The sequence below is a fragment of the Oreochromis aureus genome, linkage group 1 (genome assembly GCF_013358895.1).
Source record: "Oreochromis aureus strain Israel breed Guangdong linkage group 1, ZZ_aureus, whole genome shotgun sequence".
In the NCBI taxonomy this organism is placed as follows: domain Eukaryota; kingdom Metazoa; phylum Chordata; class Actinopteri; order Cichliformes; family Cichlidae; genus Oreochromis; species Oreochromis aureus.
The window spans coordinates 12,162,925-12,189,781 of NC_052942.1; the positions used below are offsets into that span (position 1 = coordinate 12,162,925).

At 40.5% G+C, this 26,857-nt stretch overlaps 2 protein-coding genes across 3 annotated transcripts; both read right to left on the minus strand.

Moving 5' to 3' along the window:
• Window positions 1-139: 139 nt before the first annotated feature.
• On the minus strand, window positions 140-16,500 carry bbs4 (Bardet-Biedl syndrome 4). 2 transcript variants are annotated; one of them, XM_031744539.2, is made up of 16 exons: window positions 16,410-16,500; window positions 14,074-14,116; window positions 11,029-11,108; window positions 10,534-10,597; window positions 10,165-10,276; window positions 8,985-9,057; window positions 8,572-8,625; window positions 8,353-8,480; window positions 7,379-7,433; window positions 7,201-7,269; window positions 6,863-7,015; window positions 2,798-2,969; window positions 2,469-2,538; window positions 2,211-2,355; window positions 1,922-2,126; window positions 140-932 (listed from the first exon to the last, which is right to left on the minus strand). In XM_031744539.2, exons 1-16 carry the CDS (start codon window positions 16,467-16,469, stop codon window positions 778-780), a joined length of 1,638 nt encoding a protein of 545 aa, XP_031600399.1. In that variant the 5' UTR covers window positions 16,470-16,500; the 3' UTR covers window positions 140-777. The 2 variants fall into 2 exon arrangements, with proteins under 2 accessions (XP_031600399.1, XP_031600400.1); XM_031744540.2 differs by having other exon boundaries at window positions 11,029-11,133.
• Window positions 16,501-18,160: 1,660 nt separating this feature from the next.
• On the minus strand, window positions 18,161-24,640 carry scamp2l (secretory carrier membrane protein 2, like). The gene is made up of 9 exons (XM_031744538.2): window positions 24,396-24,640; window positions 23,467-23,544; window positions 23,254-23,340; window positions 22,346-22,475; window positions 22,129-22,257; window positions 21,542-21,701; window positions 21,246-21,347; window positions 20,641-20,758; window positions 18,161-20,031 (listed from the first exon to the last, which is right to left on the minus strand). The coding sequence occupies exons 1-9, from the start codon at window positions 24,450-24,452 to the stop codon at window positions 19,876-19,878; spliced, it is 1,017 nt and encodes a 338-aa protein (XP_031600398.1). The 5' UTR covers window positions 24,453-24,640; the 3' UTR covers window positions 18,161-19,875.
• Window positions 24,641-26,857: the final 2,217 nt, after the last annotated feature.

The following is a 26,857-nucleotide window of genomic DNA, read 5'->3' on the forward strand; positions in this document are numbered from 1 at the left end:
TTTCTCACTTGACTGTAGAGTGTATGTTGGAAAGCTGTTAAACAATACTGTCCCCTGTTGGTGGTGTCTGCCTAACTGAATCACCTTGACACAATAATACAGCACATAATCTGGACTTTACAAAAGAAGCGGACAGCGGTTTTATTTAAAATCTTATTTAATATTAAATACATTACTCTATAAACATAACACTTATCCACATATAAAAGCATGTATCACTATTTATACTCAGGTCCTATCAAACAAACTATATATATCCAGGAACAATTGAAAAAGCTCCCATTCTATCCTCACATTGTAGCAGTGATTGTCACAGCATTTCCTTCACATTGGTGGATCATATCAGACAGTCAGTACAAATAAAATCCATCCTTTAACTTTATTGCTAAGCTCATCATAAATGAATGCTTGCAACTTCACAGGCCCGTTATCACCATTTTGCTGAATAGAGACTTTCTTTCTTGAATTCTTAAATGTACAAATATGTACAGCTAAGTTAAAAAACTGTTGGTTTACATCGGTGAGTTGTGTACTGATATTTCTGAGATGAGAGGCATAACAGTGAACACCGACCACACCCTTTTCATATGGAAATGTTGGAGCAGGACGTGAAACTTCTGTGCTGCTAAATTAAAACCAAGACTGAACTACCATGAGCTAGAAAAAGCACAAATACAGTCGCTTGGCTGCACTCAAAGAGGCTTAATTGTCCTCCATTACAAATAGGTGACCTCAAAGATGACACACGTAGTGTAAGACTGTAGCCACCAAGAGAATTCATTCCTGCACCTTTGATTTCATTTTGGAGGTTCTGGGTTTAGGATTGTCCGACTCTGCGGGCTCTGGGGATCCCGGAGGATCGGAAGGTGGGCTGGGGGCTTCCAGTACATCATCTTCTGGCTCTCCTGCATTGGAAGGGCCTCTGGATACCCCTGAAAACGACAAACAGAATTCATGCAGGTTTGTTTCGCTACAAGCTTATCAGAAATCTTTTACTTTCTGATGAGACGCATGGGGTTCATTAATGCTGAGCTCTGCAGCATTAGTCAGGAATAGCCAGTGTGACTGGTCCCAGGCTGTGAATGTCTATATTATGTCACACGGTACAGAACACAATTTAATTAATCTCTGTGCAGATGTGCCGATAGTACCAGATGTTTCTAAATCCAGCTGTAAAATACATACACATTCAAGTTGGTTGGTTGCCAAACAATGGCTGGTAATTGCTGGTTGTTAGGGACTACATAGATGCCAGAACTGTGGAATTACGTAAAATGCCAATGTCACTGAATATGGATCTATTGTTCTGGTGATATTTGTTACCAGCTACACATGAGTGGGAGAAAACGCAGGCCATTGGCTCCAGTGAAGAAAAGCACTACTATCCACTTACCTTTGAGAGCTGTAAGCCGCTGCAATCACTGCATAGCAGCCTTGAATTCATAAGCTTACCTGTGTGTCATTTTTCCACGCTATTGATTCTCTTTTGTTGCCAAGAATAGAACATACAGCACACAGGCAATAGGTTGACTTCGTTTTTTCCCCACATATCCCATTTCGCCTTACCCTGTATATACAATCTGCTACAGCAGTGAAGGCACGAGCCTTTGAATATACAGGGAAGTGATATTTTCAAGTTCTCCTTTTGAATGAAAAAAAAGAGCTTTGGTTTGATGCAGAGAGGTGGAAGCTGCAAAACATATCATCACCCACACTACCGGCGTTACACTGGACTCCTTGGAAGTCGTTTTGAGTTTGCGTTCAGAACAAATGTAAGCGAGAGATTCGGTTTGACTTTGATGTTTCAGGTTTTTAACAAACGTCCCCTTCATCTTTGATCAAAACAGCACAGGAGAGGCTTCACCGTGGAGGCGGATCATGAAATATTGCTTTAAACGAGACCATAACTGGTTGTGTGTACCTGTTGACAGCTGAATGTTTTTGCTGTAGCTTGCGGCTGAAGACATGGCCTGACCCAGGACTTGGTTAGTACCGAGGGGAGCACCGGGGGTTTTGGTGGCTGCTGCAGAATTTGGTTTTGATTTGGAGTCCTTGCCTGGTTTAGTCCACACCAGTGCTTCTGTCACCTGTAGAGCAGCTCCCATCTTCTGAGCCATGTCCATTAGCTGTTAGGGATTAAAATGTGTTGCGTTGGAACAAAGAATGACCACTAACTTCAGAGACATCATTGATATCAGGATCTGCAGTACCTCAGGATCAAATTCAAAGTTGCTACTGCTGTCTCGGAGTATGTTGACTTTCCTTTCCATCTCCTGGTATTGATCCAGAGCTCCCTTCTTGTCTCCATGATTATAGAGGAAGATTGCAAAGTTCAGGTTAACCAGGGGGTTGGATCTGTGGAAAATTGATCACCAAGAAGAGGAAAAAAAAATAAAAAATCAGTGATCTGATACAGTTTTAAATTCAGATCAATGGGAGTTTCAAGGTTTTAGGTAGGACAGGCTCACTCGTCCAGAGTCACAGCTTGCTCGTAAGATCTGGTGGCGTTCTCGACATCCTCCAAGTTGGTCAGAGCAACTAAAAATGTGACAGGAATTATTTTGTCACATACAAGCCCTTTTCAATTTTCAAATCAAATGTAAATGTGCTCAAGCTGCTGAGGATGAATAGATTTAATGTAAATACGAACACATTTATAACCCCCCCAAAATCCTTTAAGTAGCGACATTTTCAGTAAAGTGCTATTTAAAAAGCTACCCCTGTTTTTGCCGTCATAGATTTTCTCTTCAGGCAGAATTAAATCATGAAGGATTTGTCTGTCTCACTCACTCCGTACCTGCCAGCAACATGTAGAGCTCCCCCATTCGTGGATTCAGATTGATGGCTGCGCTGAGGAAGTGGAAGGCAGAGGCATACTGCTGCATGGTGAGGTGTACCAGACCAAGGTTGTACAACACTTTCCAGTCAAAAGGAGACAAGTAGTGGGCCCGCTTCAGGCAGCTGATGGCCTGTGGGAGACGTGAAGTTAGGAGAGAGAAATTGTCAGGACCTTTAGGTGAGTATCTTAATATATGAAGAAGAACAAACAGGAACAACAGATTCAGGAACATATGTAGAAGTTTCCTGAAGAGGGAATTGTGCCAGACCCTCTGAAGGTTTTAGCCAAAGAATAACCACCAGAATTGTAATGAAGTTATGTTTTACAGAGTTTTGGGGGGTTTGATTTCATTTTCTCAAGATTAATGAAGATTACAGAAAATGTTGAATTTGTATAGTACTCACTCATCCCCATGCTGGGATTTCTAAACTAGGAAAAAAGAATTAAATGAAGTTGCCTTTAAAATTAAGATATGTTTACATTATATTTAAAATTATAGATATATTTATATATATATATATATATATATATATATATATATATATATATATATATATATATATATATATATATATATCTATATCTATCTATCTATCTATCTATATATATATATATATATATATATATATATATATATATATATATATATATATATATATATATATATATATATATATATATATATATATATATATATATATATATATATATATATATATATATATATATATATATATATATATATATATATATAAAACACCCAGCAGCGCGCCTCTGCGGGCGGTTTTATCCTTCAAGCTCGGGTCCTCTACCAGAGGCCTGGGAGCTTGAGGGTCCCTTGCAGTATCTTAGCTGTTCCCAGGACTGCGCTCTTCTGGACAGAGATCTCCGATGTTGTTCCGGGATCTGCTGGAGCCACTCGCCTAGCTTGGGAGTCACCGCACCTAGTGCTCCGATTACCACGGGACCACCGTTACCTTCACCCTCCACATCCTCTCGAGCTCTTCTCTGAGCCCTTGGTATTTCTCCAGCTCGTGTTCCTTCTTCCTGATATTGCTGTCATTCGGAACCGCTTACATCGATTACTACAGCCGTCTTCTTCTGTTTGTCTACCACCACTATGTCCGGTTGGTTAGCCACCACCATTTTGTCCGTCTGCATCTGGAAGTCCCACAGGATCTTAGCTCGGTCATTCTCCATCACCCTTGGGGCATCTCCCATTTTGACCTCGGGACTTCCAGGTTATACTCGGCACAGATGTTCCTGTACACTATGCCGGCCACTTGGTTATGGCGTTCCATGTATGCCTTGCCTGCTAGCATCTTGCACCCTGCTGTTATGTGCTGGATTGTCTCTGGGGCATCTTTACACAGCCTGCACCTGGGGTCTTGCCTGGTGTGGTAGACCCCAGCCTCTATGGATCTTGTACTCAGAGCTTGTTCTTGTGCTGCCATGATTAGTGCCTCTGTGCTGTCTTTCAGTCCAGCTTTGTCCAGCCACTGGTAGGATTTCTGGATATCAGCCACCTCCTCTATCTGCCGGTGGTACATACCATGCAGGGGCCTGTCCTTCCATGATGGTTCCTCGCCTTCCTCCTCTTTCTTGGGTTTCTGCTGCCTGAGGTATTCACTGAGCACGCTGTCAGTTGGGGCCGTCTTCGTGATGTATTCGTGGATGTTTCTTGTCTCATCCTGGACTGTGGTGCTGACACTCACCAGTCCCCGGCCCCTTCCTTCCGCTTAGCGTACAGCCTCAGGGTGCTGGACTTGGGGTGAAACCCTCCATGCATGGTAAGGAGCTTTCTTGTCTTTATGTCAGTGGCTTCTATCTCCTCCCTTGGCCAGCCTATTACCCCAGCAGGGTACCTGATCACGGGCAGGGCGAGGTGTTGATGGCCCGGATCTTGTTCTTACTGTTCAGCTGACTCCTCAGGACTTGCCTGACCCGCTGCAGGTACTTGGTGGTTGCAGCTTTCCTAGCGGCCTCTTCATGGTTCCCATTCGCCATGGGATCCCCAGGTACTTGTAACTGTCCTCTATGTCTGCAATGTTGCCTTCTGGTAGTTCAATCCCCTCAGTTCTGACTACCTTCCCTCTCTTTGTTACCATCCGACTACACTTCTCCAGTCCGAATGACATTCCAATGTCATTGCTGTATATCCTGGTAGTGTGTATCAGTGAATCGATGTCTCGTTCACTCTTGGCATACAGCTTGATGTCATCCATGTACAGGAGGTGGCTGACAACCGCTCCGTTTCGTAGTCGGTATCCGTAGCCAGTCTTGTTAATGATCTCACTGAGGGGTTCAGGCCTATGCAGAACAGCAGTGGGGACAGAGCATCTCCTTGGTAGATCCCGCACTTGATGGTGACTTGTGCTATGGGCTTGGAGTTGGCCTCTAGTGTTGTGCGCCACATCCCCATTGAGTTCCTGATGAAGGCTCTTAGGGTCCTGTTGATCTTGTACAATTCTAGGCATTCCAGTATCCAGCTGTGGGGCATTGAGTCATAGGCCTTCTTGTAATCAATCCAGGCTGTGCACAGGTTGGTCAGTCTGGTCTTGCAGTCTCGGCTGACTGTTCTGTCTACCAGTAGCTGGTGTTTTGCGCCTCTGGTATTCTTGCCAATCCCTTTCTGTGCCCCGCTCATGTATTGACCCATGTGCCCGCTCATCTTAGCCGATATGATGCCTGACAGGAGCTTCCATGTAGTACTGAGGCAGGTTATTGGTCGGTAGTTGGATGGGACCGGTCCCTTCTTGGGGTCCTTGGGGATCAGGACCGTCCGACCTTCAGTTAGCCATTCGGTGTCTCTCGTTAACTAGCAGCTGGTTCATTTGTGCTGCCAGACGCCGTGGAGTGCAGTCAGCTTCTTCAGCCAGTAGGCGTGAACCATGTCGGGCCCTGGTGCTGTCCAACTCTTCATACTGGAGACCCTTTCTTGGATATCTGCCACTGTGATGGTTACTGGACCCTGTTCAGGAGGTTGCTGTGGTCTGCCCTCAGATCCACTAGCCACTGAGCATTGCCGTTATGGGTTGCGTCCTTCTCCCATATGCTCTTCCAGTATTGCTCCGTCTCCAGCCTTGGTGGTGCTGTTCTCTTATTGTTCCTTGCCACTGAGAGTACACCTTTGCTGGTTCTGTGGAGAACAGCTGGTTTATTCTCCTGCCTTCTATCTCTCTGGTGTACCTCCTCAAGCGACTTGCCAAGGCTGTGAGTCTTTGCTTGGCAGTTTCAAGGCCTCAGGTATGGACAGATTGCTGTATTTCTTATGCACCTTCTTTGTTGCGCCTTTCTGCAACTCCGTTAGTTGGCTAACCTCCTCCGTGCTACTTTGATCTTGCCCTCAGCCTCCTTCTCCATGGAGGGTACTGCCCCTTGTGGCTGTTCAACTTGTAGCCAAGCATCTCACTGATCACTGCTGCCGTAGTGTAGATCAGCTTGTTAGTGTCGGTAATCGTGGTTGTAGGTATCATCCGTAGTGCTGCATTAACATCATCTAGCAGACCTTCTGAGGGTACTTCACGTAATCTTGGTAACCTGCCACGGGGATCCAGGTTTCAAGCTTGGCCATGATCCTATCTTATATATATATATATATATATATATATATATATATATATATATATATATATATATATATATATATATATATATATATATATATATATATATATATATATATATATATATATACATATATCCCAACACCTAGCAGATACATACAGTAAAAGGCAGCGTATGTGCCGCGCCCCTTCGCTGCATGCCTTCCCCCCTCTCTCTCTCCCCACTTTCCTGTCTATCTACGCTGTCTCTATCAAATAAAAGATAGGATAGACACTGTATTGTATACACAAAGGGCTCCTTCAGAAACAGCAGAATTAAGTGGCTGGGCTGTGATTAAAGGCACGAGCCATGGTTGGTGTGGAAATAACACCGAGTAGGCCTTTTGTGTGTGTTGCCTTTTGGCAGTTTTCTCATCCAAACTGGATGAAAACAAGCAGGAAAAAAAACATTACTCACAGCTACATATTTCTTTTTCCCAAAGAAGCACATGCCAATGTTGTTCCACAGAGGGGGACTCTCCGGCACAGCACATGCTGCCACCCTGTACTTGTTCATAGCCACATCAAAGTCACCATGGGTCTGCATCATGCTGCCTGCAGCCAGGATGGCCTAGGAATAAAAACAATGATTAGAGAGATATTAGAGGAAGATGTAGCCTTGATGAAAGATGAAAGTCAGGCCGTAACATCTGACAGGGAATGAACTGATTTAAAAGGAACCTGGTGCACCGTCCTTGAGGAGGTGAGTAACAAAATAAGCTTCTGCCTAATTGTAATGTGTATGTACCCACATACCTTATAATTGTTGGGGTCAAAGGTGAGGGCATTCCCAAGATGTTCAAATGCTTTCTGGTATTTCCCAAGCTCAAACAAAGAGAAGATTGCTGTCATTCCTTTTTTGCTGTGCTCATCATTTATGGATATATCATGTCATTCAAAGGTTATTTTAAAAAAGAAAAAGAAATCTGCTTACCTGCAAAAACAGCAGGCCCAGTGTTGTGAGGATTTCAGTGTTTTCTGGAGAAAATCTGAAAAAGAGATGAGCCAAAAGAATAATGTCAGTTAACCTATGCCAGCAATCATATTCAATGCATGCGCTTGTTCTTGAGCAAAGATACAGCAGCTGATATCTAGGGAATCTCGTGATTATTCAATCAGCCTTTGATTCGGTATAATTGCGGAGTATTAATTATGACCTGTGGAGGGACGATGGGACTCAAAGAAAAACGGTAGAGAAGAGGCAGATTGGCATTAAAATAAGAATCACAGTGGTAAGTCTCATTAAAAGCGACACCAGTATTGGGGCACTTGATTAATTCATTTACCCCCAACAGGAGGCAGCCATAATGAGCTCTATTATAGACACAGATGTCATTTCCTTATTTACACCACGGCCTAATGTTTAAATATTCAACATGCGAGGAGAAGTGGAAATTAACTGCATTTATACTGAACCCAGAGTTAAAAATGTGGCAAAGCTTTAAGCGTTGAATAAAATGATTTCTGGAGACAGAAAAGTCATAAAAATAAAAACCAAGATGAAACAACTTAAAGTATGCGAGAACCTTCTGAACCAATGTTTGATGGCGGTATGTTTGAACTTCTCGACAGGATGCAATCTAAAGAAAATTGTTTGACTTTGTTGTCATAAACAATTCCTTAATGAGAACATCATTAATATTTTCAGGCCAAAAAACCCCACATTTTTCTTTTTGCTGTCAAGCAATGTTGGTATCATGCTGTGAGTGCTGGTGTTCTCATTAATATTTTTGGGAGATTTTAGTGGGACAGCCCCCATTAGACTGTTTAGGTTGGGTTTTTGAGAAATGTATTAGCTCTAATGGACTGCTGTACATGTATGTCAAGAATTTTTCAAAGTATAACACATACAGAGCAATACCCAACAACATCAAGCATGAATGGCTAACATTATATATATGCACTTACTCCACCGCTTTCTTGTACACTTCTATGGCCTTGTCGGTTTCTCCAGCCAGCAGGTGAACCTTCCCGAGCATCATGAAGGTTTTGTCGTGCTTGTTTATCTTGAGAGCTATCTTTAGATGCTCCTCAGCCTGACAGAGACAGAAGATCAAAATGATCAAATCCCTGTGGAACAACTACAATTTGTCCTGCTATAGTGTTGGTAAACTCAGCTGTACTCACATTTTTGAAGTCTTTGATGAAGAAATAGCACAATCCCAGATTATGACTGATCTCCTGGGGTGAGAAAATGTCAGATTTTACATGGATCATTTTTGCATTGCATGGGCTGAGCTGAATTTCATTTCCAAATATAAAAGTTATATAGGCCAACAGTTCTGCAGTAGCATTAGAGAAGGAAGTGGGAGTGATTAATGGTAGCACAACTTTGATAGCCCCCTAGCAAAACAGCCCTGGACGAATTTGGATGTGCAACCACAGAGCTGATTGTGATAAATTGTTGCAAGTGTGAGAAGAAAAGGTTCAGTCAAGGTAATTTCCCACTCTAAATGTTGGCAGAATTTGTCGGTGCTATAATCTCTGCAAAAAAAAACTTAAAGACAAAGTAGGAATTAAGAATGTTTGCTTTCTACTACCCAGTCGTTCTCGTTGAGCCTTGCAGCTTCATGATAGAATTCAATAGCTGCTTTGTGCTTTCCCAGAAGAAATCTGAAGAAACAATAAACAACAATAATCCATAAGAGACGATAACCCATTTTAATTACTGCTTTCAGAATAGCTATTATTACAACATTAAAAAACAAACTATTCAATGAAGCTGTATTCATTTTTCTTTACAAACTAAAGGGAGGCATTACAGGTCAAGAGGATAAAACTTTACTATAAGCCCCGAACTTTCCCATTGGATTACTGATAATAGAGACAACATCTTTATAACATAACGTTAATGAAACTGTGTGTTCATATAAACTCACCTGCCACTTTATTAGGAATGCCTGTTCAACTAATCATAAATACAAACATCACATGGCAACAACTAAATGCATTTCAGCACATAGACATGGTCAAAATGACCTGATTAAATCAAACTGAGCATCAGGATGGGGAAGAAAGGTGATTTAAGTGACTTTGATAACAGAACAATGGAAAACTGTTGCTTGGTTTGCTGAGTCTCGATTTCTGTTGCAACATTCAGTAGGGTCAGAATTGGTATAAACAACATGTAAGCATGGGTCTTGCCTTGTATGAATGGTTCAGGCTGCTGGTGGTTTAACAGTGTGTGGGATATTTTCATGACCCCCTTTGACCTCTTTAGTATAAACTAAGCACCATTTAAATGAGATATTTGTTGAGTATTGTTGCTGACCATGACCATCCCTTTGTGACCACAGGGTGCTATGTTCTGATGGCCGCTGTCAGCAGACTAACAAACCATACAAACTTCAAATAATGTCAAACTGGTTTGTTAAACATGACTATGCACTCAAATTGTACTCAGATGGCTTCCACAGTCACCATATTTTAATCCAATAGAGCACCTTTGGGATGTGGTGGTAGATTTCCATCATGGATGTGCCGCAATCTGCAGTAACCATGTGATGTTATCATGTCAATATGGACCAAAATCTTAAAGCTGACCAGTGCATTAAAAAACTGTGGTTTTTCTCCAGTGTTTCCCCTTAAGCGCTGAAGGTTCTGGCTGTAAGCGGCCAGCAGTGTCACTGTTATCACTGTATATTTCTCCCCTGTGTCTGTCTTGTTAGCTAATGGAGAGGCACTGATGCGCTCATAGAGGCTTCAGTGCAGAAGACTCACAGTGATCGGGCCACTTGCTTAAGATTGTCTGCGCTGTTGGGATTTAAGATGGCACAGCTCTGAAACAGCTCCAGGGACTGCTGGATCTTGCCCTCAAGACGTAAGATTAGTGCTGCACAAAGAAATAAAGACACACACACAAAATAAAAGGATCTTCATCTGCTTGAGGAATTAAAAAAAAACGCATTTAAAAAAAATCAAAGGCACAGCATGAGGTCCAAAGAGCAGTTTTTGGGGAAACTAAATCATGTACTTGTGCAGCTCTGGTGTTGACTACCACAGAGGTTTTACTTGATGTAGCTGTTAAAAAAATATCTTACACATTAAAAGCGGAAAAAGGGAATGGCTGCTACAAAAATGATGGCTCACCTTGAACATATATGGCATATTCACACATCCCATTAGTCTCCTGCAGTTGGTCTTTGATGATAACCTAAAAAGGCGCAGTGGAAAGACAATTTCGAAATCCATCCAGTACTCAGATGATATAGAGGAATATTACACTCTGTTCTGTACATCTGTAGATATTAACAGACTAAGCGGAAGGAATGTATGTCATTATCGCCTTACACAAATTAGATATGCAAAGAGAACGCGTGCAGGAGTAGTCCAGTAATATATCTAACAAGTACTAGTCAGAGACTTTATTAAGTGCGAAGCAGTTTCAATGAACAGCTCTGCACGCAGCGAATGAATCGGGTCTTAGACAAAGCCGCGTGCGTGTTGGGAACTCAATATCTTCATCATGTTTATCTTCACTGAGGTCAGAGTGGGTCTTTCAGTCAATCACGCTGACACTGAGCACAGTCACAGGTCAATGACAGACTATGCCGCAAACAGAACTGAGGAATGAAGGCACTTTACCTTACAGGTATCGTAGTCCTTGAGGATATAGTGCTGATGGATTAACCAGTTCCTTCTCTCCACAATAGGAAGCTCTGGGGCTGGGTGGAGGAACAGCATAAAAATCTAAATATTACAAATGAATAAGGATTTTGGGGAAAAAAACAAGAACTTTTGAGCATGTTATTGTGCAGATGATGTCTTATTTGGCTGATAGCTCAATGATTAATCCTTAAAGAGCCCTCCTTTTGCAGTCATTAGTAAGTCTCTGATCTGACAGTCAACACAGATGTAACACTGCAACCTAAATCCACAGGCTAAATTTAAGTCAAGTCACCGAGTAGGCATGCCGCAAATCTTAGCTCGTTAGCAGTTTTTTTTTTCTTTTTCTTATGAACAGATGGCTCAGCCTATTAAGAGTAATGTCTATTAGAACTATTTTTAATGTATGCCATCTTTTCTAATTTGACAGCTGAATAAATAATCCTGAAAGCAGCCTCCCCATGCAGTTGCTAGCAAGTCTTTGATGTGACAGTTAACATAGATGTTAACACTTCAACCAGAAACCCCAGGCTAAACTGTAATCAATTCACCAGCCACTCTGTAAATGTCACCTTGTAAGCAAGTTTTGCGTTACAAACAGTGCTTTTTTTCCCCTCCTCTCCCCCGTGTCTCTCATTTAATGTCTCGACAGGTTGAGATATTCTCCCTGTTGCCAGGGCAACAATGTCTCTCGCAAGCCAGGTGCTTGTGACAGAAGAGCGAGGGTATAGAGACAGAGTCAAGGAGGGAGGCTGAAGGAATGAGCAGAACAATGTAAAGCCAGCTTTAGAAAGGGTTAGGTAACCTCGAGAACCGAACCACAACGCCTCCAAGTCCTCTTCCCAGTGGAGTACAACATTTCATTTTACAAGGAAACACACATAATTCCAATTCAAGCGAGTCTGATTCTGGTAATCCCGTTATCTTGCACCTACTACCTTCCTCTGAGGCTAAAAATAGGATTGAAGGCATTGTGAAATACAGTGCTAGGCTTTACCATTGACACTGGTGGGGGGGTGGGTATCGTTAACGAACTCTGAGTGTTAAAAAAAAAAATATACAGTGTGAATTACACCAAAGCTCCCCTCTGTTTTTATCTTTCATCGCCTCAAGAAGAGCTTTGCCGATCTGCTGCTAGAACTTGAGCCCATTCCAGATACTTCACGGAAATCCACTCCATTGCCGACTGTGAAACGGCACGGGCTCCACACGTTTGCCACGTCAAGACTGGGAATGGCCCTATTTGTAGGGACCCTAATCCGCTTTCTTCCTGCTGAGACAGCAATAATATTCTTGTCTCTGGGTTTCAGCTGTGGTCCTGCGGTGCTCTATGGTCCACATACATAAAGCAAGGCAGAATTTGGAGAGGAGTGATGGGATACATGGGTAACGTGTATTCCTACAACTACTGTATGAGAGAAGGATAGAAAGAAGCACAGAAGAACAGCCCAGCACGAGGTCTCCTAAATATAGTAATGTGAAAAACTTCATTGCAAAGAGAGAGTTTTCTCATTGTTATATTTGATCTGGATGAAGCTAAGGCAGCTTTGCCCTCAATGTGTTTCAACCATCTGTTAAAAGGGGATAAGAGCAGAGGAGAGGCATGCTGAGATCAAAAGACACATGGGGAGAACGTAATGAAAAATATGATGAATATTATTTTTGGAAGTTCAACCACACACACAAAAAAACCCTCCAAAAAAAAGCCTTCATCTTGTCAAGTCATTTAGTCTCACATCGAGATGCTGACACTTTTTTTTTCCTTTATCAGGAATGTGCCAGAAATGACTGTCAGTATCCTGAAAAAAATAAGGCAGACTGCTACATTAGAGTCAAGAAATTCACACTGGATTTTATTAAAATCTAACATACTGTACTATTTTTTTTAAATTTACTTTAGATCTTTCCATTGCACAGCACCTGTCAGGTATTAACACTAAGAACGCACAAACTGCCGTCCTCAAAATCTAACATAATATACTCTGCATACTACTCTGCATAGCAAAGGTAAATTTGTGTATGCCTTAAATAACCATAATTACATTTCACGATGGTAACTGCAGAATGACTGTGATTTATGGACACACTTAAGGTTTATGTCTCGTTGCTTGATTATGTCAAATCTTTAAATGTCTACATTGCAAAAGGGATCAGTCCTTGCATGTGACTGTTTTATTCCAGTCGTGATCCCAAGTTTCAGTGATGAAGTGCCAAAAATCGGCTGATATATACTTTAACACACTTTGCATTTGGAGAACTTTTTATAGAACTATTTTTGCGTATACAGTCTGTATGAAGCATAATGAAGTCACAATTCCCTGTAGATAAATCTGTGAAGTTCATGCACCCAGCTGCCACTTTATTTTTAACTCAGCAGCGGCTTTAAAACATTGCATCTCAATTTTAAAGTTCCTCTGCGTTCAGGTTGTTTTCAAGTCTGCTCCCATTGGTGTATGTGTATTCGTCTCCTAAAATCCAATCTTTACTTTCTGTTTTTTTTTAACTTAGTTAGAACAGGGGTGTGTCTTCGAATCATATTAAGTACAACCCAGGAAAGGGTTTGCATGCTAAATAAAAATTATCATTACCACATCATAGCATGTATTCAACTGCTTCCACAGAGATGCAATTCTCAGTAGCTCTGATTATTATTATTATTACAAAGCACTATAAAAGAAAAAAAGACAAAATATCTGTGGGCAGAAGTATAAACTATTTAATGGCACATTAGGCTTCAATAATGATGACAAAACATCCTCTAATGATCACCAGACATTTTCTACACAGAGAAATATCTGGAAAATGGCTCAGCAGCATAATGTAGCCACAGCCTGTTCCTTACAGAGGAAACAAACAGAAGGGTGAGGGTGACCTCTGCAGGCCGTTCACTTCCAAAACCTTTAGTTTCAGTTATCAACACTTAACCAACTTTTAGAAATGAATTTTAAAAAAATGAATGTCACACAACGACATGAAAATAATTCAATTAATTTCAGAACATGACCTGCAGTACTTTCACTGTACCTTTAGGCGCCCGACGTTTCTTGGGTTCAGTAGCAACAGGGAGCTGAAATATGTGACAAACAACACAAGCAGAAAAATAAATAACAGCAAACAGGAATCTGAAAGTCAAGTGAAAAAGAAAAGCTTCCTCAGGACTCTATCCAGACCTGTGAAAAGCTACATCGATCCTTACTTCTTCTATATGAATTAAGAAGGTCAGTAGCAGCCAGCCAATCAGAAGCACTTAATTAACTGATCATCGGCAAGTGTGAGCACCTCTATCAAAGATGATGTTTTCTTTTAGTTTGCTGATTTGGAGCAAACAGGTGTGTTTTAACACAATGCAACAACCTTCCCAGAAGTGGGCGTCCCTTCAAAATCACCCCAAGGTCAGATGTTTACTGCTCAGAGAAAATGCAGAAAAAAAATCCAAGCACTATATCTCAGACTCTAAAGGCCTCAGTTTGCATGTTACAATTTAAAGTTCATGACAGCACAATTAGAAAAAACAATTATGGCTTTTCTGGTAGGATTGCCAGGAGAAAGCCTGGCATCACAGCTTAGGTTTGAACCAAACTCCAAAAGTTCTGAAAAATGTCCACTGGACAGATGAGATCAAAGTACAGATCTTTGGTCATGATGCACAGCGCTGTGTATGGTAAAGATCAACAAAGCATATCAGCACAAACACCTCATACCAATACCATGGGTGTGTTTTGTAGCCACAGGGCCTGAGCACCATGTTATTGAGTCGATCACAAACTCTCCTGCATACTAAAGTGCAAGAGAATGGCTGAAAAAGAAAACAATCAAGGTGTTGCAATTGTCCAGTTAAAGTCCACACCAAAACCTGACTGAAATGCTCTGCCAGGACCTTAAGAGAACTGTGCATAAACAAATGCTCACAAACCTTAATGAAGCAACTTTGTGAAGATAAAGTCATGCAAACAAGTATTACTAATAATTATTACAAGTTATTGCTTTTACATGGTACCTCTACAGGCTATTGAATCATGGGGTGTACTTGGTTTCTCAGAGCACTGCACAGAGTCCTGCAAAAACACATGACTTTTCACATGACTGTGTGGTACACAGTAAAATAATCCTTGGGCAGCCCTCACCAAAATACAGAAAATCCTGTCCACTCAAAAACTGATAAAAGGCTGTGTGGAAATGTGGGCCAACAAGCTGAATGACATGTGTGTTGACTTAATGAACAGAGAGAGAAAAAAAACTATTTCCCAATCAAAGAGTAGAAGCATGCAGATCTACTGCCAGTCTATGGTGTACTGCATGTCCTACTCCAGGACTACAGCTGATTCTAATTGTATATGCCTTTGCTAGATAAAGAATGAATTGAACTGCTCTGCACAAGCTCACATGTCATCTTCCTCCCTCCATACACCATAAAAAAATGTATATATAATGTGTAGGGTTGGATAGACTTGGTGACAAAGAGCTGCCTATTTGTCACCAATTCAGTTTATAACTTATATGGACAGAATTTCTAGGCATAACCAAAACATACAGGAGAGATTATGTCTCTCGACTGCTCTCTCTTTTCAGTGTTCCTCCAGAACAGCTGGAGGAGGTGACTTGGGAGAGGGCTGTTTGGGGGTCTCTGCCAGACTGCTGCCACCACATCCCGAATAACCATTAAATGAAAGGATGAATGGACAGATATATTAAATGAATACATTTAATTCAAATTTTTGAGATGTACCGGTAAACTTTTGCAATGTAACGTGCTCCTGTGTATGCTCTGTTCAGTGACTGCAACAACAGTAACATTTGCTATCTTCGAAATGTACAGGTAGATGCACGCATGCGCAGTTCTTCTCGCATCACATATTTTTCTTCCCATATTTGACCTCACTTGTGGATTGTTTTGGATGTGGTTGCTGATGCTTAGCAGTTTATTGATATTCTCTACATTTCATTACACGCTGAAAGCTATTATGCCACAGCGATAATAGAACTGCGATTGGTGGTAAGCCGGTTAATGAAAAGCTGCTTGATAACGTTTTCTACGTTATCGTATATTAAGGGTGGGCTAAAGCTTCCCAAACAGTCCACAGCAACCCTGCCACAGCTACAGCTGTCAGTGTTAAGGTTTAAATTTGCCCTTGAGTGAGTGAGATTAGTCTCGCAAGTTGCCTTTAGCTGCAGCTTAATCAACTTAGCGCCGACTTAGAATAGGCTAGCCACCTAGCTAACTAACGTTCAAGTCAGCGTTATAGAAAGCGTGTGGCAAAACCTGGAGTCGGGCTTTCTCGCGAAGTGTCACACTTTCATTGTATTTCGAGTCAAGTTTGTGTTTATTCAAGAAAAGGAGGAGCAGCTCGCATCGCACTCACCGTTGCGGTTGTTTCCGCGTCCGCCATCTTGGGATGATCAACACTAGAAGCTGTTGCCATGGATACGTCAATGGCGCGCAGACACGTAGCTGGTTGGATTTGTGCTCTGGGACCGATGAAAGAAAAAAACTTTATTTACAAAAAAAGGGTTTAAGAACCATTTTTACTGATAAAGCCACGTCACATTAAATGCATTAGCCAACCCCTTCCTCTACTTATTGACTTTAGCTTAGCTACACAAAATTAATCATTCAAGAAAAAAAATGAAATGCTGATTTTCGGTTTCATTCGCAAACAAAAACACAGCTATAGTTCAGGTTATTTATTTATTTTATTTTATTTTTCTCCCAACACCTTTAACAGGGTAGATGTCCATTAAGACTGACTTTACTCTCAGTCTGCGTCACTGTCGGCAAACTCTAACAGTCACGTGGTCATATATAGATGTTGGGTCTGCCAGTGGATGTGACAAGAGATCATAGGTCCATGGTTATGTGTGTCTCTCAGTAAAGATTGTCAGTGTAGTATACAGAATCCGACCATATATTTCTGTGTGTTTTAGATTTTTCCTTTGCTTATAAACAAAATACATCTAGTAATGCAAACAGGGCACACAGACACCAGAATTGTGGCTTTTTCATGTTTCGAATTTGCAATCTTTCACCTTTTTCACTCTAAAGGATTCTATGTAGTCTTAATAAATAAGTACACCACATGATTCAGTAGCTTGTAAAATCACCCTTAGCAGCAAGAACTTAAACTAATAATTTTCTGTATGACTTTATCAGTCTTTCAAATCATTGCAGAGGAATTTTGGCCCACTCTTCTTTACAGCATTTCTTTAGCTCATTGAGGTTTGCAGATATGTGTTTATGCACAGCTCTCTTGAGGGCCCAGAACAGCATTTCAGTCAAGTTGAGGTCTGGACTTTGACCGGGCCATTGCAATCTTTTCTTTTCATAGAATTGATGCTGTGCTTGGGATCTGTGTCCTGTTGTGTATCATCACTTTTATAGACTCTTTTGGTATACAGAGGAGTTCGTGGTTAACTTAGTGACTGCAAGGTGCCCAGATCCCATAGCTGCAAAACAAGGCCAAATCATCATCCTTCCTTAGTATAAGGTGTTTTGTGCTGATCTCTCCTAAGAGCTGTGCTGCCATGTTCTTCTTCAAGACCAAGAATTCCTCCTGGCAACCCTTAAAGCAAGTCATATTTGTTTAATAAATGTACTGTAATAAACTTTAACGTTGAAATGTAGTTCTTGTGTGTAAACACTGCAGTAAAATAAATTTGCTGACATCCACTCCTGGGAAGATTGTGGCGATGTGTTAAAACTTCTGTGAATGAGCCAGAATGACATTGTCTATTAGGCAGAATGTACACTGATTAGGCATGCTGTTATGACCAGTTACCTATTATTATGTTGGCCACCCCTTTTTCTGTCGAGACATGGATCCCACTAGACCCATGAAGATGTGCTGTAATAAAAGATCAGTTGATGTTAGTAACAGACCCTTTAAATCCTGTAAGTTGGGCTGAAGTTCAGCAGAGGAAAGGGGTCAGCATGGACACTGACATTCTCACACCTTTCTATCAGAACCACATTTAAATATTTTGGGCAATTTGAGCTATAGTAGCTCGCCTGTTGGATTGGACCACACAGGACAGCCCATAACCCTGTCGCTGGTTCACCACTGTTCCTTCCTTGGACCACTTTTGATAGATAATAATACGCTTCTAACAAGACCACTTCCAAGACTTCAATTCAGAATTTTATAGACAGTACAGACAGTTTATTGAATGTTAAGATTTCCAATGCATACCCCAGCAGTAAATATGTTTAAATAAGTCACCGATATTTACATAATCTTAACACATTCTGATCACAAGAAAACTTCACCAGTTGTTCCACAGGCTACAGATAAAAAAAGAGAATTAACAGCCTTGAACTTGAATCCTCACACAAAGATTTGTATGTTACTGTTTAAAGGCACTGAGGTACAAACATCAGATCAGGAGTATACAGTATTTATATACTTTACACACACAGTCACACACACAGAGAGAAAGGGATGAAAACACTAAAACCTAATTCCAAGTAGGTGCAGCTAGAAAAAACAGGAAATATTAAGTTAACATGTAGTAAAACTAACATGGGCACAAAGTCAAAAATATTGTTCTTTCTACTCATTAATGCACTTTTCATGTAAATACATTCAAATTCTATACTTTCAATAACTTTACATGAATAAACCCGTACCCCCCCTTTTATTTTAATCACTGCAAGTCTCTGTATTATGCCAAGTTTTCTTAACATGAATTAAAATGTAACATCTTCATTTGCTTCAAGAACAGCTTTAAGCCTCACTTCATTAAAAAAAAAAAATCAGTAAACAGATTAAAACAGTACAAATGACCTCTTTATCCCATCACCTTCATTAATCAGCAGCTCATCCTATTGTCATATACACATCAAAACATCAAATTTGGAGAGCGAAGTTCAAACTGCACAGTAATGTAACAGTATGCATTTATTATCATTTATACTTTTACAGGACATCTGAGAGGAAGGCAACTGTGCATAAAGTGTATTATCGGTATTAATGCACTTATAGTCAGGACAGTTATCCTGCAAGGTTTTGCATGCTGCTGTAATGTGAAAAACATTTAGTGGATCCATCGCTCACAGATGGAAAAAAACATTCTCATGTCAAGTGAGAATCCAGACTTGGACAAAGAGTTTATATTTCAAGCCTCAGTATGTCATTCCTACATTAGCAGGGAAAAATCCTGATACTTTTTACTGGGATCTTTAAGGATTACTGGATTTAAATCAGTGTTTCTTGTATTGCAGATAATCTCACATGTATCTCTTTAGTCTACTCTGTTAAATGCTTTCAATAGCTATGCAGTGATGAAATGTTGTAATTTTATTTGTGTGGGGTCCTCACCTTGTCCTCTATCTAAACCCCAGCTTCAGATTTCCTACTGGACATTTCCCTAAAGCATAAATGAATATGACATATGCTGATGAGATCTGTGCAGGTCTTTACAAGTTCCATCCATTTTATTTTTGCATTTTATAATCTTTTTACCTTTTTTTTTTTAAAATTAATGTGCCGTCCCATTATCAGTTCATCTGTGAAGCTCTTTGAATTGCACTGTCCTTCATCAAAGATGCTATACAAATAAAGTTTAACTGAAAGTAGGTTCCTATTCCTATAAGATGATTTTATGTCTTTAGCTACGCATCTACCTAAATTACACAATTTTTTTTTATTATTTAGTTTTTTAGTGGACATGGAGAATGGAGACACCCCACTTGGTATATACTCATAAGTTACTTGCTTTTTGCCCTTTTCCCTAAAAATTCCTTTACACCAACTGGATAATGTTGGGACGTGGCTAGCCCGGTATGCTGGTCAGAAAAGAGAATAGCCAGAGACACAAAACTTGTAGAAATCACTAATTTTCCTGGCTCCTGCCAAAGGCTCCCTGGGCAGCGGAGGTAGCAGCGGTGGTTGCAGCATTTTGGACAGTTCGGTTGCTCAGGACACCTTGTGAAAACTCCTGCTGGGCCTTGGTGAAGCTGGCACCTGTGTTTCTGTATTTAGAATGGACCTGGGATGATAGGAAAAGACAGAAAATTGTAAACAATGACAGGCAATCAAATGATGAAACCGTGTTTAACCTGCTGGTTCCTGTAAGGTTCAGGCCATGGTTCTTATGTCTACAAAGGAGATCATGAGTTCAGTTTCATTCATCTGTTAGTGAGGAGGATATCTGAAAATACAATACATGTCTAGTGGAGAGTTATGAGCCAAGGAACAGATTATTCTTTTAAGAGTTGTTTTTGTTTGTCCCCCACTTTTTGCATCAAGATGAAATATTATGTCCACTTTCTAATGAATTATCGTCTTCATAAACCAAAAGACACTCCAGGAACTTCTACATGGAGGAAAGTCTGTAGAGTAAGTGCATTCAGCACACACACTTGGTTTGAATATTTCCTCTGAAGCTGTTTTGTCACCCCGCGATTTTTAGTTTGTCTTTGACGTAGCTTCCAGATATAAATGAGAAAACTCAACAACTAAAACATGTTTAAAATACTTGGCTTAGGGTTATTCAGTTCATCAAGATACATTATATTAAACCTGACAGATTCATAATAAAGTAATGAGATTACCTCTAAAAGTAATATATGTAAACAGAGGTTTTACTTTTGCGTACCATTTTCAGCAGGATGACAGCCAGCACAGAGTTTACAGTGAAAAATCCAGCCACTACCATCATAACTACAGCCACAGCCAGGTTTGTGTTGATCATGGTGATTGATGTTATCCATCCACTGTCAAAACCAGAAACATGCAAGAGGAAAAAAGGTGTAATTTCACATTTTCTCTATAATTATTATATACAGTATATTATATTATACTGAAAGTTTTTTTTTTTGTGGATTAAAGAGAAATACACAAACAACCAGATACCAAATGTAAAGCATGAAGTTTGTAAAAATGACACATGGAAACCTGAGGAGCTTTATATATGATAGAAAAGAAATCCCAAAATAAAAGTTACACACACTTACAAAGCAGCAACCCAGATTTATTAGGGCAGCAGGAATCTGTCAAAGAAATGCAATAGAGGAGAGACAGGAGAAGAATTCACACACAAACACATGTGTGAATGAAGAAATGTGGTGGTCCATGCACACTGAATGTATCCCAAAGCAGCATGCACATTCATGCTGATGAAAAACAGAATCTTGGTGCACTTCCACCACACTTTCAGGTAGTGTAGGAAAAAAGAAAAAGAAAAAAAGAAATCCCACTGACCTGTTGCCCCAATGGGGAATCCCCACAGTCTGGATAATGTAAACTGCCACTTGGAAGAAGAAGACAAAAAAGAAGAAAAAGAAGCTGAAAGAGCTGTCAGACCTATAGAGGAGAAAAAAAGGAAAAGGAGACATTATTAATGCGAAGGTGCTCACTGGTTTGCTGACATATTGCATAATAGAGATATTAAGTTTCACAATTGCATGAAGTCATAAAAATGAGTCTGGAGATCATTTACAGTTTGAAGACTTGAATTAAAGTTCATAAGTGTAAACAATACCAGTGACACAGCATACCTAAAGGCCTTGTAGACCGGCCTGTACCAACAGATGAAGGCCACGGGGGTGAAGAGAATGAACCAAAGAATAGCCAGACCAAAGTCAACGCCATAGCTACTGTCTATGGTGAAGCAAGCCAGGCAGGCCAGCACGTTGAGGAAGAGAGTGGCACTGTGGACTGGAGAGGTGCAAAAGAAAACCAGTGACGCAGACATACACTTATAATACAACACTGCTTATAAAAAGTTCTGGTGAACCATCCTCTGTGCACTTTTAAACTAATAGGCATGAATGGTGTCTTTATTATGGTTATTATTATCTCCTTCGTAACAAATTACTTTCCCAAATGTGGGGTAAATAAAGTATTTCTTAACATATTAGTGCAGCAATTATGACTTTAAACAATCTAGTATCTTGTAATGGATAAAGTTATAAATCATGATTCATTTGTAAAGAAAAAAGTAAGAACTTCATCAAAAGTATGATCAGTGGAAAGTCTTGATACATCTTTAAATTTAGCATATTAAAAGCTGAGATTTGATGTACTATACCATCCTTTTAGGTCAGTGATTAGCATATAAAATACTACAATCAGGGGTACATACACATCCAGAGGTAGTACATTCTCTTGCACATCCTGCGGTAGTCCTCTGGGATTTCCTCCTCAAAATTCTGATAAAAGCAGGGCTTTACAGGGAAGAACCTTGGAAGAGGTGGCCAATTGTTCTCTTTAGCTGACAGGAAAAGATTTAAAAACCTTATTATCATTTAAGACTTAACACATACTCAACACAACAACATCAAATACCTGCAGCCACTTACCTCCGGGGTTCGATGCGCTGCCTGCCCTCCTGTTCTCTAGCTCCTGTTCCTTCCGCTCCAGCTCTGCTGCTTTCCTCTCCAGCTCCTCCTGCTGTTTGATCAGGTTAGCCTGGGCAGCAGCTGCTTTAGCCTGATGTGTGATAGCAGACCTGCATCTTAATACGGTCTTCAATATTGTTGAACACAATTTCCTCATGCATGTACTGCACTAATATAACCATCCAAGGTGCTGCTTTCTTGCAGTGATAAGCTAGATGGTCCCTGCAGTAAAATGTGATGACTTTTGGAGCGCCTGTGGCTCAGGATGTACACCAGGTTGTCTACCAACCAGCAGATCGTTGGCTAGATCCTCCACCAATCAAATCTGCATACCAAAGTGTCCTTGAGCAAGACATTGAACCTTTAATAAATTACCTGTGATGCACCGATCAGAGTGCAAGTGTGTGGGTGGTAGAGAAGCATTTCTTAGCATTGTTTATGTATGGACTGGTCCGGGACTTGGATACAGACTTTCTACTCAGTTGAGCACTCAAAATTCTTTCTACTACACCTCTCATTCATCCAGTCGCACACATTTATACATTATTCATGATAAAGTGCTTACTAACATTCTCTCACACACACACACACACACACTAACGATCCAGTGGATGCATCGGGGGCTACGCAAGGATCAGTATCTCTTCAAAGGAATGCAAATGTGGAGTCAGGGATTGGCCCATTGACCTTCCGATTAGTAGGTGACCCACTCTACCACTCGAGCTACATTCGACCAAGTAAAGAAAAATAAATATACTCATTCTTCTTTGCATGGTAGTGACTTCCATTTCTTGAAAACTTAACTGAAATCGGTTAATCTTGTCTGATCTCATTATTTAAACACGCTGAAATACATTCGTCTCACTCACTTTTGGGTTCTGCTCCACAGATGTCTGTAGTACAGCTGGTTGAGAGGGTGCAGCAGAGATAGGGATTGTCGTCCCAGAGTGGTGTCCCTGTAAAAAAGGTTGAAGCAATATCTCTTTTCAAATATATTTTCATAAAACCAAAGGATATGGTTCCTGCTGAATACCATATCACAATATGATATGAGCAGTTCCATTTAAAACACAAAGGCTGACCATTTCCGGGGAAGAGAATGGGTTGTACTCCCCGACGTTGTCATTGACTCTGCTGGTGGCTTGTGTGACTGAAGCATCCTGGGAAGAAGAGGAAAAAAAAAAAAGAAGATCAAACACACTGTAAGGTGTGACACTGAGAATCCATGACTGTTCAGTGTTTATGTGGTGCCAACTGTGGAATTATAGGAGTGTCCCATCCAGTGGAGTTGCAACACCTGAACACTGAATTTTCTCTCACCAGATTATCTATTAATAACACTCTTGGCCCTGGACCACATTGTTTCAGTTAAATTACAGTTTCTTGTGTGTGTGTTTGAATAAAGATTAAGCATCAGTTTCTTAAGTTAAAATGTCAAAGACGTGTGGATTCATAAGCTTTACTTCCTAGGTCTACAAGACCTAAATTATTAGTCCTTTATTTATCCAGGTAAAAATCTCATTGAGATTAAAAATCTCATTTCCAAGAGAGACCTGGCATCTCTTGGAAATGAGACAAAAAAACACAATAAAAAAAAAAAAACACTGGTCTGTCAAACATTAAAAAAAATGTACTAAGAAACAAAAACAAACCTATCTATAAAGTTAAAAGCAGCGTCACTGGCTTGCTACGCGTGTTATCTATGAATAGCTTGTAAAAGAGAACTCCCGGTTAATGGCAGGCACCTGTTCTCGGGTCTGCTCACCTGCGCAGGTGAGCTCAGAGCACACTTCCAGCGAATATTCACAGTTTTAACGTAAAAATGTTTATAATCGCATTGAAACGTGTCACACTTGACAACAGTGGCGATTCTTAGCCAGGAAATGCTTAGGCCAAACCCAGCAACCAACCAAACAGGTTTTTGTTAGAGCATATCTTTGTATTCACTTTACACCAGAAAACGAAAAGCTTCTGAAACTCGATTCGCGGGCAGAAACCAACCAACACTCACCTGGAAGGGATTTATGTCCATTGGGTCAGCGAAGGGGTTACTGTCGAAACCCGACATTTCGAGAAAAGTTTATATTGCGTAAAAAAAAACACAACGACGGCAGCCTTCTCCCCGGCGGCTCACCCTTCTCGCTCTCGCTGGTCCTGCTCCTACTGATGGTGCTGTGTGATGCCGGCGGCACTGCGCATGCGTCGCCTGTGTGGGCCGCGTCACCGAAGGTTGGCCGGAGTCAATTAGCCCTCCTTTATTTTTAGCAGTAATGTGAATTGGTTTCAAATGAGCGGTTCTCGTGACAGTCTGTCCACGCCGGTTATGTGTGTGTCGAAATGAGAGCCAGTCTGCGGAGGTAAACGCACAGAGTGAGCTCCTTTTTAAAACTTTCCTCAATGTCTTCGAGGGTTTGAAGTTGCCTTTAGGTGCTGCGGAAATATTAGCTTATTTAAACGACTGAGCAAAACCACGAGTTCACCAGGAAAATAAGAATTACCTGATCTGCTACTGACAGAACTTTTTTTTTTAAATTACTTGTTCTGTTTGCTGAACATTGTGGCTCCAGTTTGAAACAGTACCTACAGTCCAGTTCTAACAAGCTTGAAAGTCAGTATTTGATATAATCACCTTTATTCTCCAACACAGCCTGAAATCTCTTTCATTTCTTTAAGTAGTCTTCAGAAATAGTTCTCTTCTTCTCTTCTCTTCTTGAAGGTCATTCAAAGCGTTTCTTTGGATGTTGTCTGCCTTTTGTTTTGTTCTCTTGTCAAGATGACACCACACTGACCCCGCTCTGTTTAAATAATGGTTTTCTATCCAGGAATGCTTTTTGCAGTGTGGATTTTCATGTTGTAATTTTATGCATTTTTTTGTCTAAACTGTATTGTTGTACATTGACAAGATGTTACTCATTGTTTTTGTAGGACCATTGCCAGGGACTGCAAATAAGAAGTAGTTTTCTGGATACCTCTGGCATATTCGCATTGATATGTTCATTAATATGTGTTGTCCCTTTTTAAAAATAAATTAAACTACATTTTCAGGGTGTTTGGGGGTGACTGTAATGCTGAAGAATGAAACAGTCACTAATCAGATACTTTTGCAAAATACAGCAGTACTTTTCTGTACTGTTGGATTTTGACAAGATCTCCAGCACTAGCCTCCACCTTATTGTACAGATTGTTGTAGACACTCACTGTTGTACCCGTCTTCTGCCCTCTTCTATATATCAAGGAGGACTTGAACTAAAAATGTGAAACTCCATAAGAGTTGTTGCTGCTGACTTTCAGTCTAATTCTTGTGTAATTTGGCATACATATTCTTTTGGATAGCTCAATTAAAGGGCCAGATATGTCTCTCAGGTCGTATTACCGAATTACCAACCTTACTAAAAAGAAATAAGGTCCCCAGCCATACATCTGGATTGGTTTGATAAGAATACAAAGGTAAAACTTTGCTTTGGTATATCCAACTCTTCTAGGTCCATAAACCATATTACCTTTCAAAACAAAATCAGCTGATAAATGATGAAAGAATGCAGGAAACACTGGTACCAGGAAAAAAAAGTATATAGTACCTGCCCTACTTCAAGAGGAAGAAGTTTGAATGGGGTCTTATTTCACTTTCCAGGTGAGAACAGACTGCAAAACTACAAACTGATAAGACCTGTAACATGAAACAGTTCATTTATCCAATCTCTCTGGATAAACGCATGGTACAGAATACACTGAACAAATCATTATATCGATACGAGGATGAGTATAAAGAAAATATGGTGCCACTTGTCATCGGTCTTTTACAGAAAGTACAGATACAACTTGGTATTGAATCTCTGGAACTCCCCTGCAGGGATGGACACCCTGTTTGTGTCATACTTGTGTGAACATCATGGTCATCAGATGTTCCCTGTTGATCATCTCAGTCTTCCATCCTATTTATCTCTTTCCCACAGATTTAAATGTAGATGACACTTTAGTCATCGGATCCTTCACAAACAGCCAGTTTATATTTAACTCAATCTGCTGCCAGCCATCTCTCAACAGTGAACCTTCTTTCAAAGGCTCTTGAATCTTTCTTCTTGATAGAATTTTTTTTTTTTAATGCCACAGAGCAGACTGGCTGTTAATTAGACCATACAGCGTGCCTGTGTGGAAGTATCTGCATCTTCCACTCATTTATACAGCTCTTAAATGTGTCACCCATCTATCACAAAAAAAAAAGCTTACATTTATGGCTTATACTTAACGGTCGCTGCAGTGACAAATGGCAAATACAATAAACAGAAGCCTTGGGTCACGCCCCTTAATCTTTGAAATTAAGCTTTCTGTCCCATTGGCACAAGTGGATAAAATCCAGCACCTAGCCATGCAACCTGTCTTTAGAAACTTTTGTTTTTCCTAAAGAGCTCACTGAATGTGAGCATGGAACTGTAATAGGATTCTAAAGTAGCAGCAAGTCAGATTGTGGAATTC